This window comes from Zonotrichia leucophrys, chromosome 5 (assembly GCF_028769735.1).
Source record: "Zonotrichia leucophrys gambelii isolate GWCS_2022_RI chromosome 5, RI_Zleu_2.0, whole genome shotgun sequence".
Classification (NCBI taxonomy): Eukaryota; Metazoa; Chordata; class Aves; order Passeriformes; family Passerellidae; genus Zonotrichia; species Zonotrichia leucophrys.
Window position 1 is genome coordinate 18,252,589 of NC_088175.1, and position 20,087 is coordinate 18,272,675.

General features: G+C 49.3%; 1 protein-coding gene across 3 annotated transcripts in view; it reads left to right on the forward strand.

Annotated features, from left to right (window-relative positions):
- Window positions 1–20,087, forward strand: part of LTBP2 (latent transforming growth factor beta binding protein 2) — a 70,651-nt gene that overhangs the window by 26,742 nt on the left and 23,822 nt on the right. For 2 of the 3 annotated variants that reach the window (XM_064713549.1, XM_064713550.1), the window contains exons 4-9: window positions 5,703–5,884; window positions 7,218–7,388; window positions 8,931–9,131; window positions 9,460–9,728; window positions 11,268–11,370; window positions 19,901–19,975. In XM_064713549.1, the coding sequence (XP_064569619.1) occupies window positions 5,703–5,884; window positions 7,218–7,388; window positions 8,931–9,131; window positions 9,460–9,728; window positions 11,268–11,370; window positions 19,901–19,975 (1,001 nt within the window). The remainder of the gene's footprint in view (window positions 1–5,702; window positions 5,885–7,217; window positions 7,389–8,930; window positions 9,132–9,459; window positions 9,729–11,267; window positions 11,371–19,900; window positions 19,976–20,087) is intronic. The other variant, XM_064713551.1, reaches the window with a different exon arrangement.

Here is a 20,087-nt window from a genome sequence, read left to right on the forward strand (position 1 = left end):
GAGATGGGGTTTTCTGGACCCTGGGAAGATATTTTCTTCTCTGGGAGCTGCTTATTTTCAGATTTGTTTTGGCTAGTGCTATTGTTGCCCTTCTGAGAATTGCTCCTTAGGTCTCAATAGTCTCTGTCATCTTTCCCTGATCTTCAGCATGAACATCAGAAGATTTGTTTCCAGCTGGAAGAGTAAATTTCCAATCCTCATCTCTTCTGTCCTTTCCTTGTCTGGGGTTAGTGCCCCTCCCTGCTGACCACACTGCCCAGGACTCACTCTCTCCACAGTGCCTCAAGCCATCCACCCTGCTGTGGTCTGTCAAGCTTTGGCTGGGGAGAGGGTGAGGCAGGCTGGATGAAAAACCAGTAATACTCTTGTGGTACTTGGCTCTGCATTTCTTTTACACAAATAGAAAAAAGCCCCACCGTTTCCCAGCTCACTAGCACTCTGGCCAAAGTCAACAGCTGGATGAAGAGCAGCCGATAGAAGCTAAATCCAGGAAAGACTGAGGTGTTGCTGCTGGGGAGAGGGAAGTGCTTTGAAGAGTTTGCCACCTTTGCCTCCAGCTCCAAGGAGGATTCCTGGTGTTAAGTCACTAAGAGAACAGTTTGCCCACCTGTACTCCCTCTGGCTTTTGCTTACCCAGAGAATCGTGATCACCAGGAGTGATCAGAGATTTGCAAATAGTTTCTATATACAGTGGGTTAGGAAAATAATATTGTTTTCCAGATACCTCAGTCTCAGTGATTTAGACTTGGTTATTGTGACTCTGTGTATCTAATCTTGAAATTGCAGGCTTTAAAAAAACCCTGTTGTTGATTCAGAAAACAGAAGTCCTCCTATCCATCTGTGCAGTTTCTGGGAGTCTGCCAGCTCAGCCCTCAGTGGAGTGACAGGAAATCACTCACCTGCTCTGTTCAGAGAAAGGGCACCTTGTAGGTTCATCTGGGACTGGCAGCAGAGCCATGATATCCAGAGCATACAATATTTTTGTACCTTCTCTACCCTGCTAAGACTGAAGTAAATATAGAGCAGGGTGCAAGTGGTACCAAAATTCATTGAAAATAAAAATGCTGTGGTGATTTGTGGGATCGCTTGCTGAATTAAATACAAGTGTTATTTGGGTCCTGCAGGGATATGTAGCACAAGAATGTAGGGGACCAGACCTCCCTTAGTTCTCTTGACTTCTACCATGTGTCCTCAGGCTTACAGAGGATCCAGGCCATTGATCTGCATCTCAGGATAGGGCAGCTAAAAGTGCTTGTTGGATAGTTTTGAACTGTTGCAGATGTGGGTCAATCTGTCTGCACAGCTCCCTCCCATCCCAAATCTCTTAATTTTGATAAACACCCAATACCTATAGGTGTTTCCATGGGAAGTTGACTGAGGTCTCTCAGCTGGACCTTTCAGCTGGTAGAAATCAGCAGGAGTGCTCACACCCATGCTCCTGGAAGGAGAACTCTGCTCCCTCTGCCTTCCCTCCTTGCCCCATGTTCTGTCCTGGATCACTGCCACCGTGAGTTCCAGAGGTGGGTGCTACAGGACAGCCCAGAAGGAGAGGGGTCCTCGGAGTCTGCATGCTGATTTTGCCCTACAGGCTGTCCCTGACACAGAGAAAGTTGTCAGCAGCTCTGATGGAAGAAGAGCAGGCAGTTGTCTGTAAAAGAAGAGACCACTGCCTCTTTGCAGAGATGTGTGCTGGCCACGTGCCTGGCTGAAGGAGTGGGAGTGAGTGATACCATGTTGGGGGAGGCTGTAAGACTGAATGAATATGAGGCCCTGGGACTTTTAGTGACTGGAACATAGTGCTTGAAATGTCAAACTCCTCTGCCTGTTCATTGCCTCTTCTCAAGCAGGTGAAGGCATGAAGCATGGTAACACAAGCTCCACACTGCTGATTTGGAGCTACCCCATCTGTTTCCCATCCTCACCCTTCCCCCTAGGACAGTCACACCACTGAGAGAACCTGTGGCAGTGCAGATCCCTGGGAACTGGCCAAGCTCTGGCCCTATGTTTATTAGGATCCATGAAGTGGATAGGGATTGCTAATGGCTTCTGGTCAGATCTGTACTGCTGGGTGAGCTCAGGTGTATTTCCTGAGACGCTTCAAGCAAGCCAGTCCCTGTCTGCCCAGCATGGACTGTTGAAGGTTGGGAGGGAAAAACTCTGTTTTGTTTTCCCTGACCATGAGCCAGCTGCTCAGCATGACAAATTGAGATGGAAGGATGCCTTTCGCCATTGACTTCTGTAGTCCAGGCTTGAATGGTATTACTCAACTCAGTCCACAAATCCCAGAGCTCATCTGCCTAGAATAGAACCAAATAAACAAATTAATTCAAAGCAAATCTGACCCCCCCACACACCTCCTCCCTGCTTCAACTCACACTGGAATGCTTTGCCAATGAGATCTCAGTAGGATGACTTTTCCTCAAGTGTTGCAAACCATAATGTTCCTACTCTGTTTTTCCTTTGTGAAGTTGGCACTGCCCCTTGTAGTAAGGTCATGTAATCCCTCTTTCTTTGGAACTGAAATGCTAATGATTATTTTATTTAAAACCCTTCACATGTTGTTGTTATGGGGTTTTGTGGGTTTTGTTACAAAATTTGGTAATCCTGGGAATGACAAGAGATGTTCCTAAAGACAAAGGGTGAAGTTCCTTCAGGCAGGCAGTGCGTAGAGCCCAGCCAAGCTCTGCTACTTGCACACAGCATGCTCCCTTTTCTCAAGGGTAGATGTGATGTGAGGGTTTTCAGGCAGAAGAGCTGATATTTTCCTCTGTTATGCTACCTGTCACCTTCACCCAGTGACTCTTCAGATGCCAGGGCCGGCACTAGAACAGTCACTGTGTTTGGGGCAATGCACTTCTTTTCCTCAGGGTGCTTCCATCTCTGCAGGAAAAGACCTTGGAATCCCAGCCATGTTCACCCATAGGACTGTGCTTGGGATCTCTTACTGGAAATCAGAGAACAAATGTACCTGAGCTTCCAAGATCTGGTAGCTCCTCCCTAGCCTCCCTAGAGTTCCATATGGCTTTTCCTTTGTCACTAACAAAACTAGCAGTAGCACACCAGGTGACAAAGCAGTACATCAGAAATTCCTTTTCTGGCTGCAGGGCTGAATTAGTAGCTCAGAAATGTGTGGGCAGCCATGCCTGGCTGCCCTGGCCATCTGGGGTAGGTGGTACTCTGCAGAATCTCAGGGGAGCTTCTGAAAGGGACTGAGGCAGAACTGAAATAAGGTTCACTTCTCTTTAATTATTCTGGCTAGCCTTGCTGATTGTTGAAAAACAAGTGCTATTTACTGTCCTCATCTCAGTTTAAATCTTGATTTTAGCAAGACAAGAAATATTTTTGTCAGCACACTCTCCTCTGCTGAAGGGATGTATTGGGAGTTTGGGAATCCACCACTGAGGTTTTTGCAGAAGGAAGAGATCTATACTGCTGTACGTAGGCCTGCTTTCTAGTAAGGAATCAATTGGCTTCAGTTTGCAGATGTTGTCAGCTCTTTACACTTGGTATTTTGTTCCTGTGGATAAACCTGTACCCTCTAATGAGAACACCTCTTCTTTATCCTAAATTGAAGAGATTGAATACTTTATGTTTCTTACAGAAAGGCATTTTCACTAGTCCCCCAATTATTTCCATCAGGTTTTTTCCTGTATTCTCTCCATATTTTTGACATCTCTTAGAAGATATGACATATTTTACATCACAGCTAGGGTGATATTATAGCATGTATACACCCTCCTGTGATGAGGACGTGTAGGGAGGCAAAAATACCTCCCTGTTCCTGCAGTGTTTCAATGTCCTAATGTCAGAGCATTGAACTGACAGTTCATATTTAATTGCTTGTCATTAGCCCTGAAATCTTCTCTGAATTGCTGTTTTCCAGGATCATCTCCAACTATCTGCAGCTGCTGCCTGCATTCCTTCTTCCTAGAAGTGTAATCCTGCATTTGGCTCTATTAAAATCCCATGTTGCTTGGATGTATTTACCCTCCACAGAGATCCAAACTGCTCTGTGTGATTGCTCTGTTCTCATCGCAATACACCACATTGCAAATTTTTGTGTCAGCAGCACACATTATCAATGTGGATTGTATGTTTATTTAGAAATAAAAATATTTATTTCCAGATGAAATTCTTGAATCATGCCAGGCCTCATACTGATCACCCTGGAACCCATCTAATTCCCTCCCCAGTGACAACTACTTCTTGTGTTCTGTTTCACAGCCAGTTTGTTATTAATTTTGCATGTGCCTGATTGACATCGTACTGCCTGTTTATTTTTTTATGGAAATAGCATAGGCTCTCAGATGGTTGGTGTGCATGTGTCTAATTCTATCAAATTATGAAAATGGACTCCTTTGACAAGAGTGGTTCTTCACAGACCTCCTTGACTCGACATCAGTTTGTATTCCTTTTGTTTAGTTCTCAGATAATTGACCTGTGTGTCATCTTTTCCATTGTTCGGGGCTGATTTTGGGCTTGCTGGCTGACAATTACCTTGTGTGTTGTTCTTGACCTGCTGGAATACCAGCACAGCATGAGCTCCCTTTCCATCTCCCCAGATCTTATTGTTATTCCAAGCTATCCAAGGAATGTCTGCAAGGCAGAGCTGCTGTCAGCCAATTCTCATTGAATCACCCAGACCTGTTTGTTTTAGAAATTTGCCTTTCCTGTAGACACTGTAACACATCTCCTGTGCTGACTGTGACAGGGATGATGGTAAAAACCACAGAATGGGATTTGTCAGAGATGGAGGTGTTGGACAGGGTATGCAGAATAGTTGTCAGTACTGAAGTTCAGTTACAGAGGTATCAAAGGCTGGAACTTTCAAAGAAACCCAAGGAGCATGTGGGCAGCCAACTTGTTTTGGCCATTGGCTGTACCAAGCCTTTTTCCTTGCAGGTAGGGCAGGTGAGAGTGAGATGCTTTTGTTGGAAAGCAGAGTATCCTCTTGGAGGCTTAGTGCTGCAGTCAGTAAAAGGAAATGGGAGCAAATGCAGTAGATCAAGATCTTTAACACGAAGAGCTCTGCCTTGTGGCCTACATGGCTTTATAAAAGAGTGTGTATGAGGTGTGACCTTGAGAGCTGGATGGCTTCTCTGTGCTTAGTCCCCCGAGAGTACCAAAAGCCATCAATGCAGTTAGTGCAGAAAGTTGTAACTGCTCTTCCAGACTTCTTGGTCATTCTCTCTTGTTTGTGACTCTCGGGGCCAAGTTTTGTGTATTTGCTTGGTCTGACCTCTTCTCTGACTGTCTTACTGTTTTTAGTGCTTGTTTGGGGCTGGGAAGGCAGGTCCTGAGAAAACTTCCACCATAAGAACATGTGTATTTGGAGCTGCTTACATTTGCTATGGTCAAGGAACAGACCTTGAGTGTGATGGGCAGGTAGAGGTTCTTCAAGGCAGCCAAAGCATCCCTGTGGAAGGACAGCCTGATGTGATGGTACAGAGGGGGTGTCTTGGTGAATGGCGTGTCCTGCCAGGCTCAGGCCATGGGGCATGCTTCCTAGTGGGGAACAGTGTGCCATGGTGATGACTGAAAGTAGGGGAGGAGTGGGATCCTGCACAGGTGGATGAATCTCTGTGTCCAGGTGGCAGCTCAGGCAGCTTGGCAGTGGAGGTTGCTGTTACATTGGTGGACAGGCACTGTGGGTTAGTGCAGTCACCTGTGAGGCATATTGGTCCATTTTTTCTCTTCCACAGGATTCAGAGCAGAATTGGCTCTCCTGTCTCCCCTCAGCACACAGGGTCTTCGAGGACTGTGCGGCGCTACCCAGCCAGCAATGGCCAGCTGACCTCTAATGCACTCCCCAACGGGAATGGACATGAGCAGAGCAGACCTGGCCCACACGCTGTTTCCCAGGAGCACACCTTGTCTGCCAAAGGTAAGGTCTGTAGGGCTGTCACTCTTTTGGGTCTTCTTGCTGGGGTCATGGGAAAGGGCAACAGTTTAACTGGGGATTCCCAAGAAACCATGGATTCCCAGGACTGTGCTGCTCAGTGGAATGAAAAGGGAAGGTCAGCATGGGCATTGCTGGGCATAGCAAAGAAAGGGGCTCTACTGAAGGAGGACACATCAGGGAAGCAAAATGCTGACGGCTTGAGACAGGAGCCAGGGGTTTTGACAATTGCATCTCAGAGATGTTGAACATCACCCCAGCCCCGAAGGGGAATTGCCTCAATGTGTAGGAATGGTGTCTCCCAGCTTACTCCTCGGTCTGAGCAGCTCTCAAGGTCAGATTGTGCAACCACCATCTATTTCTTCCCTTTGGCTGCTGCCTTGATGCCTTCTGACATGAGCAGGGATTAGGCCAGGCTGCTGGGACATGCAGATGCTGAGCCCAATGCTTTCCCAGCTAGGACAGATGCCAGTTGTCTTCTGCAGCTTGGTTCCTTCCTGAAGCCATGGTTCCCCAAGGAGGCACCTCAGCCCCTATGAGTAGGGCCATGAACCCAGCTGAAGCTGTAATCTGAAAGTGGGCATTGAAACAGGGAGTGGGGTGAGTACAGCAAGGACTGCACATGACTGTCCCATTGGGGTGGGATGGAAGGCTCTGGTGTCAAGCCAGCTGGTTAAACAACAGTTCTGTCTGTTGACCATTTTCCACAACTCCCAAAGAGCTCTGAGTGTGATTTCCCATCATATGGGAGGATGGTAAGGGACCAGAAGAGGACCATAGATAGCTGCAAAAGTTCAGGGGACACTTGTAGGGTGACAATGGTTTTCTTAAGACCTGATGCTCTCTCTTCTAAATGACCATGTGTTTATGTGGGAAGACTTCCAGTGGTTCAAGAGCAGCCAGTCTTCTGACTACTGATGTGGCTGGAGAAAGAATATTGCTTAAAGTGCCATTGTTCATGTGTTGACCAACTCTTACAGCTGCTGGAGCAGAAAACAGGGTGGAGTGAGCAGGGGCAAGGAGAGGCAGAATCACAGAATTGCAGAGTTAGCTAGGTTGGAAAAGATCTTTAAGATCATCAAGTCAAATCAATGATGTAACACTACCCTGTCAGCTAGGCCATGGCACTAGTGCCACATCCAGTCTTTTCTTAAACACTCCAGGGATGGTGACTCCACCACCTTGGGGAGGGACATAAATCCCTCTTTGCGTTGGGAATGCTTTGGAGCTTGAGCTGCGAATGACAACTTGAGCTGCAAATAACAGCTCCCCTGGCCTAGAGATGCTGTTTCCACTTAGCACTCCTTTTCTTTCATAGGGGCCAACCTGACAGAGAAGATTAGGAAGATAAAAATTGTCTTCACACCCACCATCTGCAAACAGACATGCCAGAGTGGGCGCTGCTACAACAGCTGCGAGAAAGGAGACACCACCACTCTCTACAGCCAAGGGGGGCAGGACCACGATCCCAAATCTGGCTTCCGCATCTGTGAGCACCCCCATGTCCTCCACCTATTTTCTTGCCTGTCTCCCCACTCTATCTTCCTGCTTTTCCTGACTCTACAGACTAAGGGCTTGGGCTGCTGTAGGAAGCAATGGCTACTCTCAGTGCCTTCCAAGGTGTTTTCTGGGGTGTTTGGAGCTTACTCTCTCTCTGGGGGAGGAAGAGAGACTTTGCCTCATTGCTCTCTTTCCTGGGCAAGCAGATCCTGTTTCCATCTCACCCTGGGTAAAGGGGATGTATGTGTTTGAGTCAGGCCTGCAGCCAAGCCTCACCACCTCCTTCTTCTCAGAGCCAGCTCACTGCTTTAGTTGGCATCCAGTCTTGGGGCTGACTTTCATCACCTAATTTCCTCCTGTTCTCTCCTTTCACTCACATGGCAGCCAGGAGAGCTGGCTGCAGGTTGCAAACTGTTCTTATAAACAGGGCTTGCTGAAACCACTGCTCACCCTTCAGAGCCACTGGGACTGCTCATCAAGTCACTGGGATATCCAGCTGTGGGTTGGTCACATTGTCTTGGAGCAAGCTGGTGGGAGAAACATGCTGGACTTGTTGGGACTTGTCCTTTGAGTGCCTCTGTATCACTCAAATTCTTCTACTGAGAGAATGAAAAGTCTTGCTGTTGTGGACACTGATGGAAGATTGCGTTCACAGAAATTTCTGCCTAGGTCCCAGTTCAAACATGTGTCTCCTCCCCTTAAACTGGGTGCTGGGATTGAGCATATGAGCTTGAAACAGGAAGGGTGTTCATCCCCTGGGAAGAACCTGACAAGCCATCCAGGAATGTGGAGCAGCAGTGTCTCGTCTCATACTGAAATGAGTCAGGATAATCTGTCAAGGCATCCCATGTGTTGCTTGAGTTTAGTTCACATTGAGAACTGCTCTGGGTTGCTCCAAGCTTGATGAGGTCAGAAAGGACATGACTTTGGTTTCATCTGTGAATGCTTTTTCTGGGCCTGTGCAGATGAATTGCTCCTGATTATTTTGTCCCACTCCACACTTCTCCCACATGAACTGCTGGCAGGGCCAGGGCTGGATGTGAGACAGGCTCTGAGGATGTGGCTCTCTGCCTGTTCTGTCTGCCTCTCCCATCCTGCTCAGTTCCCTTCTGGGCTAGGAGTAAAAACCCTGCCAAGTGGGGAGGGGGCGATGCAGAAGGGAAGAAATTGGGCAGACTTGGCTACATATGGCTGCCATGGCCCCTGACCCACTCCAAGAGATCCTGCTGTGTCAGCAACACCACCTTGGCAGCTCCCCAGGACATGGGTGCCCCAGCCTGGCTGTGGCCTCAGAACCCAAGGGAGGGTTCATCTTCTTCAAGCCATGCCTCCAGTTGTCAGCAGAGCTTGGGGAAAATGGTGTTGCCCCTCCAGGCTGCAAGTGCTGACCCCAGCCCAGTGCTGGGCCTGGTCCTTGGGACATCATGGGGTTAGTGCTGTCCAGGTGCAGCTGCCTGGTGTCCCCCAGCTGCCCTTGGCTAGAGCCAGTGTCTCAGTTTCTCCTCTAAGCAGACCTCTCTTTGCCTTGCAGACTTCTGTCAGATCCCCTGCCTGAATGGAGGGCGCTGTGTGGGCCGTGATGAATGCTGGTGCCCCTCCAACTCCACAGGGAAGTTTTGCCACCTGCCAGCTCCTTCTTTGGAAAAGAAGCAAGGAGGAAGAGGCCCAAAGACCCCAGCTGACAGCTCCATGAGGCACTCCACATACACCCTGCCCTTGTCCAACCAGCTTGGTGAGCATGGTCAATGGCTCCATTTTTCTTCTACTTGTGTGCTCCTCAGATCTTTTCTAACAAGCCTGAGGAAGCCACTACCTCCTTATGCCTGTGGTTTCAGGCCAGGTTGTTAGACAGGACGTTTCCCTAGTTTCTTGTGGAGATTTTGGTAGGTTTGTGCTCTTTTTAGGCCAGAGAAATATTTTCTCTTAGATGCAGTGTTCCTCTAGATTTCCTGGTGGGCTCAGTCTACCTCTCCTCCCATTTGACTTTGTTCATGATGATATTCTTTGGGTGCCAAATTGTTGCCAGATTGTCACAAATGTGGTGTAAACTCATCTTCCAGCTTCCCTAAACCCTTCCCTGGTGAACGTCCACATCAACCACCCTCCAGAAGCCATTGTGCAAATTCACCAGGTGGCCAGGGTGCGAGGGGATGCAGAGGCGTCGGAGGAGAACAGTGTGGAGGCAGTCCTGGTGCCTCAGCTGGCTGCTGTGCCCTGGTACACCTATTCCCATGGGAATGGGAACAGCATTGCCACTGAGAGCAGACAGCAACAGCAGAGAGCCCCAGGGCTGCTGGGGAGGTGCTTTCGGGAGGCTCTCCATGGGCAGGTAAGAGGACATCTTCAGGTGTTGCTGTATTTCTTGTTCTGGGGTAGGGGAGCCTTGGCTTTTGGGGTATAGGGGGTGGCTTTATTCTGTGAAGCTGTTCAGCATCAGCATGGGCATCATGCAGGTGCCATGGGCACAGGCAGCAATGTGTTACTACTTGGGAAGAAAAAATTTCCTTGCTTTGATCCAACAGAGAGACCTCACTGCCTTGCCCTGACCAGGCTGTGCCCTGGGGCAGCACAGCCCAGACTTGATGGCTTTCACACACAGTCTGGTTTTAAAAGGGTGCCCTATTTATAGCAACATTTACAGCCACGCTCTGCGATTATTATAGGAAACGTATAAAACATAGGAAAATTCCTTTCCCTCTCAGACGATAAATGGAAGTCTGATTTCCATGGAACCATGCCTTCCTGGAGAGCTCAACTGGGGCTTGGGAAGCAAATGCACGTGAGGGACTTTCTCACCCCTGTCCCACAGTCATCGTAATTTCTTATTTTGTCTTTCCCCATATGTTTCTCTTGCGTCACTGGAAAAGCATTGGAGGTTTTTGGCACCCACAGGAACACCTGTGAGCTCCCCCAGAGCAGTTCGTGCTCAGAGAGACCCCCAGCCTGCCAGTCTGGGACTCAGCTCCCTCCCCACTGCTCCCCAGCCTTTTTGGGGGACTGCTCCCAGTTCCCATCCCACCTTTCAGTCACTTCCATCCAAGTCGTTTCTAGCAGGAAATATTCTTAGCCATTCTCTAGTGCAAAAAGAGAGGAGATCAGAACCTGGGGCTGGAAAAGCCCTGCTTCTCTGTGGGGGGAATGGCAGTGCTGCGGCCTTAGGAGCAGAGGATGATGACGCACAGAGATGCTTACGGATGCCTGGAGAGGCTGTAGGAGATGCTCTAGGGGCGGCAGGGGGTACCCTTGCTGTGCTCACAGCTCACCCAGCTGGGTGATGCCGTGCCCGGGAGGGGGTGAGGAGCGGGGCGGGGAGTGCCTGCCTCTCCCGCCCGCCTGCCGCAGCCCCGCGCTCGGTATGCAGCGCTGGGCAGGCGGCCACGCGTGCCTGGACGGGCGCCAGCCCCAGCCCGCGGCCCAGCGGCTCCGCTCCGATGGGGGAGCCTGTAATCCAGAGGGCCTTGCCGACACTGGGGGGAAAGAGAGACTCATTCAGCAGAGGAAAGTGCCTGACAACCAACTCCCTGCCGGGCTGGAGTGGTGCGCCCATTTCGCAGGCTAATCAGCCAGGCAAGGGTCTGATTCTGGGGCTTTGCCAGGTGATATCATCTCTTGTTCATCTCTGCTCTGTTTGATGGCCCCTTCCCCTCTGAAGGGTGCAATCGAGGGAGGTTCTGTCTGCACAACTTTTTACTATCTTAATCCATATCCCTGGTCCCTCTGTGTCCCAGTGGGGAGCTGTGCCAAGAGGGCCGTGCCAGCCTCTGACCCCAGACAGCTGTTCCCTCTGCTGGCTTTGCTGCTGTCCTACCAGCTGGGCACATGTTTCCTCTGCATCCCACAGAAGCCTGATCTGCTCTTCTCTCCACAGTGCACCAACCCCCTGCCAGGGCTTACCAAGCTGGAGGATTGCTGTGGCAGTGTGGGCCTCTTCTGGGGCATGGACCAGTGCCTGGCCTGTCCCCCCCGGCCAGGTGAGTACTGCTACTGGCCAGGAGCTGGGACAGTGTGAGGGACAGCCTGCACCCTCGCTGAGCTAAGAAAAAGGGCTGCCGCATATAGCTGAGGCAAGGAGCAGAGCTGTGGGTCTTGATACACGGCTCTCCTCGGCCCTTGGGGGTGGGCAGCGTGCCCCAGGTGAGTGCAGGACCATGCCAGCTTCTGCCCCAGCCCACCAGGAACAGTGCTCTGGGTTGGGTGCTGGGCCCAGGCTCGTGTGGCCAATGGTTCCCACCATGCTAGCCCCATTCAGAGGGAGAAACAGGAAAAAAGCAGCTGTGGTTTTAGGAGGTGCAGTTCTAGGTTGGAGAAGGAGGCTGCAGACTTGGCCCTATAGAGTTACGGGCTTGCTCTGGGCCCAACACGGGTTTGGCAGGGGCTCTGGAAATAACACTACATCAAACAATTGGCAGGAGCACACCCAGGGTCCGTTCCAGGGGCATGGGCGTCCAGCTCTGTTTCTGCTGCACTTGGGAGCTGGACAGACTGATCTAGCAGGAGATGGGGATTCCTCATCTGCTCTGCTCAGGGAGCTTCATGACGAGCATGGCCCCTTGACCATGGTCACATCCTGTGCTGTGGTGGAGAAGCCACACAGGAGGGCTCCTGGCTGGAGAGGAGGCAGTCCCCTGGGCACAATGGCTCCAGCATCCAGTGCTGACTGGCTGTGGTGCAGGGCAAGGTGCACTCACCTGGTGGAATGTGGGCAGGGAGCTGCTCACCTCTTCCCTGCCTGTCTGCCTGCCTGCCCCCTTTCATTGCTGCCTGCCTGCTCAATCACATCCCTTCACTGGATCAAAGAACTAAAGAAAACAGACCCCATGGTTCAGGAGACTTTGGACTCCTGAAGTACAGTGTAGGTATCCAAGGTAGCAGGTTTTGCAAGCAAGTGTGGTGCTGGTGACTTCTAGCTCTGCTCAGAGTTTTTCCTGCTCGCTTACACACACATTCCCAAGAGCTGAATTTGTGTCTCATTATCCTCCCTCAATTCGATTCCTACTCAGCCAGGGGTAGGGCTGACTGGAGCCAAATTCCTTGCAATCACAGACGAGGTTGTCAGCATCCTGGAACCCAGTCCAGATCTTAGGAGCTCTGATTGCTGTCATCTTCCCAAGCTGCATGGCTGTGCTGTGGCCCATGTGCCAGCCCCAAAAAAGTCTTGGGCATTTGTGGTGTGGGGGTGACCCTGGGGTCTGCAGGTTCAGTACAAACAAGGAAATGCCCCACACAGGCCTTATCCCCTCTTCTTTATCCCTCACCTTCTTAACACCAGTCATGGCTTTCTCTTCCCCATCCTACAGCAGTCTCCCTGTTTCTCACCCATCTTTCTGTGACCCCTCCATTAGAAAGCAGGGGGCTGCTTAATACTTCAGTTGTGCTGCAGACTGCTGCAAAAACTCTGCACCTCCTTTCTTCTTCTCCATGCCAGGATGCAAGGTGCTTGCAGAGAATGCAGCCAGAGCTGCAGCAGTGATTTGCTCTGCTGGACTTAGTGCTTCAAAATGTGTCTAATTGCAGACTTCTAAGATGTGAAAACAGATACAAAATACTCCCATGTGCTCCTTGCAGTCAGCCAACCAAATGCTTGACTCGAGCTGCCAGCAGGCTCCACAGCTCATAGCTCAATGCATGCTCTGTGTCCCAGGAGCAGTTGCAACTCAAGGCGAGTTGTCACTGCTGGTTTTCACTGAGTGGACAGATGCCTGTCTGGCTTTGTTTTCAGTCTAATTCCAGGGTGCTATGAAAAATGTATGTGGGTCTTTTGTATTCCTGTGCCACAAGAAATTCCCTCTGGCTTTGGGTGATAAAATTCCTCCTTGGAGACTTAATGGCTCTTGTAATTTTGGCAGGAATTCAGGCTAGTTGAAGGAGCCATTTTCATCCTGTTCTGTGGTATGCAAGTATCTTGCTGTTTTGGCCACCTCTGGTGTAAGGAGCTGTAAGGCAGACACATGATGGAGGCAGCTTAAGAGAGCCCGGGATTGTGGAGTGAGAAGCCCAGGTAGATGGTATGCCTTTCTCTGGCATGTTGTCTTCATACACATGATAGCTGACCCCAGAGTGGAGTCAGCAGAACAGATCTTTCTCAGTGACCTTACTTCTTTAACAACGCCACCAAGCACTGTGACCTGTCAGTGCCTTGTGCCTTGTCTGCCAGGGTTTCCAGTTCCATGCCAGTGTGAAGGCATTGTTCCATGTACTTCCTGCTTGTAGACCACATCCCACACTCACATTCCTTCTGCCTTCAGGTCTTGCTGGCCTGTATTGTGCTCACTCAAAGTCACTGGGCTGTAGTTCAGTGATCTGGTGTCTCGTGCACAGAGATAACGTGTCCAGTGTCTGTTTCCAGCTTTCTTCTTAGCATTGTGATCTTCAGAGACAACTTCTCGCTCTCATGAGTGCCAGGGAAGCACGCAGCAGAGCAGACTTGACAGCATTGGGAATTTAACTCCAGCAACTAGAGACAGAAACGGCAGAAGCTAGTTCAGTGTAAACACTTAGAAACGTACAGAAGTGCAGCCAGGCAAGAGCTAGACAAATGGGGAACTTGTTTGGATTGACTGTCTGCCCGAGACACTGATTGTTAGTAGAGTCTGGATACGTCCGGATGTCTCCATCGTCTGTAGCTTTCATGTTTGGTACGTGTTTGTGTGCAGAAAGACATCAGAGAAGATGAATAGGAAGCAGGCATCTGTCCGAGCAAACTTACCATGACCAGTCCTTGCTATTTTTTTATGTTTTGCTCAGCATCAGAAAAGCCAAGGCACTCAAATGCTTTGTCTGCTTCCTAACGAGACCATATGTTAAAACCCTACTAAGTTAATAATTAAGATAATATTAAGTTAATAGTGACCTAGACAGGATTGTCTCTGTAGTGAGTGCTACTTTAGTCTTAGCAACTTCGTTAGGCCATGCTCAGGCTGCGTGGTTTGCTGCTGGGGGGCTGTACATTGTTAAGTATCTTCAGAGAAGTGGGCACAGAGGTGAGTTGGGTGTTCCAGCAGGCTGTAGTAGAAATTCCTGGGAGCTTATGCAAGTGAGAACTGAAGATAGGACCCCCATGACGTGTCAGAATCAGCCCTGGGAGAAGGGGAAGGACCAAGGGCTTGCTTCATGAGCTGTTGGAGCAAAGGCTGGTTGTTGCCTGGTCCATGAGAGAAAGACATGAGCCAGAGACAGGTCTCTGGAGGGTGGCAGGACATCTGCATGTTGCCATGCAGCTGCAGTCCTTCAGCTCTGGCCAGAATTTGGTGGATGAAATGTGTTGTTTTGCAAGATAGGATAAATCAGGTGGAGACATTCCATGACCCTCCTGGGTCTTTAGTACTTGGAGAAAGCAATGGAGCACACACTGAAAGGCTAGAACAGAAGGGTAGGGGCAAACAGGAGCTGGAAAGTAAAACCTGGAGAAGACTGATAGTAGGAAAAGAGAATTAGAGGCTGATGAAGCAGCTGAAGTAGACACACTAGGATGTGACTGAAAGGGAGCTCAGGAACAAGCAAGGTTGTTGGTGGGGCTGGTGAGGAGCCTGCCCTGAAGCAATGTCCTGTCCTGTGGCAAGCTCAGGAGGTGTGGCTAGTAGCAGGTACACTGCTAGGCAGAGCTGCTCCTGCTTACCTGCCAGACCATGTGTCATTTTGGGGGATACAGTGGTCTGTGGAAAGAACATGTTTGAACAATATTAAGAGATGGTCTGTAGAAATTAAACCAAATGAGACTGGAGCTACAGGTCAACACATACCCCATGGCAGTTGTGGATTTGGATACTGGTTTTCCCAAAGCCTTGGCCCTTCTCAGGCACATGGGGATAAAGGAAACTGGTAGCAGAGAATTCTGTCCAGAGGGTATCACAGCCCTGCTCTTCCACCTCCTCCATTTCCATGAGACCACACACCTCTGGAACCAGCAGCATTCCAGGAAAACACCCATATCAGTGGACACCATCTGCAGTACTGCCAGAAGCTACAAGTCTCATCCTTCTGTGCAAATGACAGACTTTCTGGGTGCAGGAGTAAACTTGCATTTTCTAAATCCTGATTTTTCAGTGCCCCCTGTCCCTTATTTCCAGCTGCAGTCAGCCTGAGCACGGACTGGGTTGTGCACCCACTCATTGTGGTCACTGCAGATCTTCCTGGGCTGCTTTCTCTCCTCCTATGGGTTTTAACTGCATTAAGAAACAAGTCTTTGAAGGCTATTGTTTTGTTTTTATTCCCACTCCACGTGTTTTTTCAAGTTTTTTGTCCTAGAGAAAAGTCTGAATTTCACTGGAAAGTTGGATCTTGTAATGTCTGGCTTGGCACCCGCAGCACTCCCCTAACAGACCTCCCACTGTGAGAGGGGTGGCAGCTCACCCATGGAGCCGTCATGTCAGAAACGCCAAGTGGCTCTGCACGCCTCCCCTGCGCTGTGCCTGCAGGCATTGAAACAGCCACAGGCAGCCCCTTGGAAATCAAACCCCTGCTCTGCTCCTGGGAGCAGATGGGGTAGGACGCAGGAAGAAAATCCCTGGATATATGGGAAGGAGGCTAGAGAGGCCACTGTTACCATGTGCCACAGGGAGTCTGTGCAGAACAGTAAAGAAAGGCTGGAGGTGGGAAAGAAGCTGAAACCTCTGCAAGGTTGTGCCAGTACTACAGAAAGCAATACTTAACCTGGGAAAGCACAGCATTTTCAGGAGTGCTTTGTTCTGCACAGTGCTTGTTTTGCTCATCATTCATGTACAGCATTGTTGTAGCAGCACGCAGCAGCACAGTGTTACAAAACTAGGGGTTTTAGGTACAAAGCATCTTCTTGGAGTTGGAAGCCACCTTGGGAGCAGAATAAGGATCTTTCTGTTGAAACAGTAAATGGCAAAAAGGAAATAACAGAGTCTTTTTCCTTCAAGCATCTTTTGCACCTTCAAGATTTTTACTGATCATGAGTAGAGCCAGAGGACTGCATTTTGTATCGCACATGTAGCACTGGTGCATGCCCTCCCCACCACTACTATCATAACCCTTGTTGGGGCATTGGACAAAGTCTTGCTGGAGCCTCCTTACAACAGCCCATCCAGAGAACAGTCATGACAGATCTGGCCAGAAGGATTTATCTCTTTCCCTCTGTCCATTCTGCGCTAGAACTCAGCTGATGCCCACAGCCACAGCCTAACTTCTTGCCGTGGCACCTCTATTACATCTCCGGAGGCTGCTGTGGGGCCCAGCCTGCTCTGATCTTCTGCCAGTGAGCTCAGCAGCTCATGTCCTCTGTGCAATGGAGGCTGATCTTCTCTGCTTCACACTAAAACAGCCTGTGGCTTAACTGAGTCCACCACCCCCATTTCTCCAGTGTCATGAGGCCATTCACTCCAGCTCCTTTCACCTCCCAGGACTAGCAGAGGCACCACAGACACCCTCAAGGTTTCTCAGTGAGTTGATGTCTTTAGTATGGTAGATGGAAAGACTCAAAATAAATGGCCTAGCTTAATGGACTAATAAATGGGCATTTCCTCACTTCTCATCTGACCAGAGGCTTGCTTCTTCCCCTTTTAACAGAGTGGTATTGTATGGACTAATGCAATGTAATATCTCATCCAACAAACATTGTCTCACTTCAGACCCTTGTGCCTACCACTGCTAGAAGAAGTTTTCCACTTCACCATCACCCTGAGCTTCTCCAGACAATGTTTGGGCAGCCAGAGCTGTTGGTTAAAATCTCTTCTCCTAGGAAGTGATGAAAAATTAGCCTAGTTGCTTAAAGACTGCCCCGCTAGGTGACAAAATCCCTCTGCCCAATTTCCATTTATTCATTTCCTTTCATATTATGATCTACTTGAGTATTTTTCTAGCTGGGGACAAGGATGCTGATGGGAGTCCTGGGCTGTGTCTGCTTCGCACTCACCTCCTTTCTGAGCCTGTGAGCCTATTGCATGCATGCTCCTTTGTATGAGCCCAGCCCTGACAGGGATGCCTGGTGCCTGCAAGCTTTCAGAGAGATAGAGGAAGCAATGAGAGCCAAGAGGGACTCCTAATGTGCAGCTTCCTGGTGACCACATTGGTTTGGCACCGTGTCCTCAGGGCTGAAATGCCCAAGAGGCAAGGTTCTGAAATCACAGCCTTGAATGAGGAATCAGGGCTCTCTGCCCTCAGCAAGCCTGAAATCTGTCTGCCTGACAGATGAAAGTCAGCCGCTCCATCCCTAGCCTCAGGCTCTGGAAGAACCCTTCTTGGAGAGAGTATAGACAGACAAAGGACACTGGGCCCCTTCAGCTCAGGATGTGACAGATTTCTGCCCTCTCTGATCATCAGATTAGCTTTTTCCTTTTGGTGGGTTCCAGAGGAATAGCCTCCCAAAAGCTGCATGAGGGAAGGTTGGATGCTGATCACCTTTGCAGGAAACCTAAGTGTCCTAGGCTGTTTTTTTTCAGGAGGTTTTGGCTTCCTGTTGTTGTTTGGCCACATCTGAGTGTGTGGAAGGAAACAGTCCTCTACTCAAGAAACCAAGCACAAAGCTGAGAGTTAATAGCTTATATCCTCCTGCAGCCACACACTGTCTTCCCTTGTGGATAGATCCTGGCAGCCTCCAACCAATACTTCAAAACTTTCTTGGTTCCCTCTTGGTACAGAGAGATCTGCTTATATTACATTACAATTATTCTTTCCAGGGAACATGGGTTTCTTTGCAGAGTTAAGACGTTTGTCCATAGCTTCACAAGTGATTTGCTGAAGTAGAGAGGTTTCTCCAAACTGGAGTTTGGTAAGTGCTAAGGTGGCACAGACCTGCAATTTATCTGCCCACCACTGGCATTTTCTGCCTTGCCCTCTCTCCAGCAGCATCTGTTGGAGGGATGCTACACAATCTGTTTCTCTGCAAACTTTCCAGAGTGGGAGCATGGCTCTGACACGTCATCACTGTTTGATCTCCAGCACGCTTGGCTTCTGCTCAGAGGGCTTGCACATAACAATGGTGCTTCATTTGAGTGTCTGTTATCACATTGTGCTGAGGTTGACAGATGCTTCCAAGCACAGTTAATGCCTGTCGGCAGCCCCGAGCTCACAAGCTATGGTGTGGGAGGACCTGAAATCCCACTGGGCCACTCAGCCTGGAGCCCATAAGCCAGAGGGTTTTTTACCTTCCCAGAAGGTTGGAAAAGTACCCTGGGATTCCCAGTATCACCAGGAGCTCCCTCATCCCTAACATCCAGATATTTGTTAGCACCTGCTGCCTACAATTCATGACTAAACTGTAGAAAATAGATTTTTTTTTTTTGTCTTTGTCATTCACTCAGCTGCTGAGGATCAATGTACACATGGAAAACCTTGTAGCTTCATTTAATATACCTGAGAAAACCAGGTTTTCTGTTCTCCTTCCTGGTACAGGCTGGTAATGATGTGTTCTCCTGTCTTTTATTTCCTAAGCACCTTTATCTTAGGAGGCTGGTCTCTAACTTTTGCCTTAGAAGAACTGTCGTAGAATGGCTTTAAATTGCTTTATAGAGTTCAAGTGTTCAGGAGAAAGAGTTATGGACATGCCTGCTCTCTGGCCCCAGAATGTGTTCTTAAACTTTGCGGGCTTTCTTTGTGGTCTTAAACTTTGCAGGCTCTTGTCAAGCATCTCCTGCTGTAAGGATGGTCTCAGTTTGTCCCTGGTTCTTGAAGTTGCCATGTGTAAGGAATCTGCCAGACCCTTGATATGACTATTGCCATGGAGGGCTTTCTACATATGACACCAAGGAGTAAGCTACTGATGCCAGGCAGGAGAAATTAAGAGGGGTTGGAATATGCCTGGGCAGTCTCTTAGCTGTTGCATGCACTCCTTGTTCCCAAGCTAAAGATCCAGAAATTGTAAAAGAAACCCCACCCTGGGAAAATCCCAACCTTAGGCAAAGTACCCTTCTTCCTACCCCCCACCCCATTCTTACTCACTTCCCAACCCATCCACTCAGATTCCCTGTTCCTTGCTCCAAAATTCAGTGCCTAAATTTGACTTCCTAGGAATTTATGGGCCACATTTTACTTGCCTTTAAAAAACTTGGAGAGGTTTAATTGTGCATGTTACAGAACATTTTGAAACCCACAAAACTATTTAAAGCAGAAATCTGAATTTTTCTTTGATGAGAGGGATTGGGGCAGGAAATCACATGCAGTATGAAAAGAAATGTAATAAACAGGGCCTGAGTTGTTATTTCAGCAGCTTGTCAAGAACCTCAGCCATTCCTTTCACTCTTGTCTCCCTTGTCATGTGCCACCTGGCTATCCAAACTGACCTAGAAGGAGACAAAGTGACATAGTGGTAGATATGAGGCACAGGCAGCACCTCTGGGTCACCAGTTTGGCACTTGCCAAGAAGCAGAAGACACTGCATGAATAACGTGGCTGCTCTTACCTTTCCCTCTGCCCTGGGAGTCATCAGGGCCCACCCAAGGCAGGCCTAGGGACACTTTCCCCTCTGGAAGGACGGCAGAGAAGGGAGGGCACCAGTGGCTGGCTCTAGTGCCAGTGTCCCACACTGTTTGCTTTTTTCCCCAGCACATCCTGTGATTGAGAATGGGCAGGTGGAGTGTCCCCAGGGATACAAGAGGCTGAACCGGAGCCACTGCCAAGGTAAGGATGCTGCTTTCATCTGTTTTTCTCCTTCTCACACTCTCTGTTAGAGCTGAAATTATCTACACAAAATACATTTATCTAAATCCCTGGTTTTGGTCTGCAAAGAATG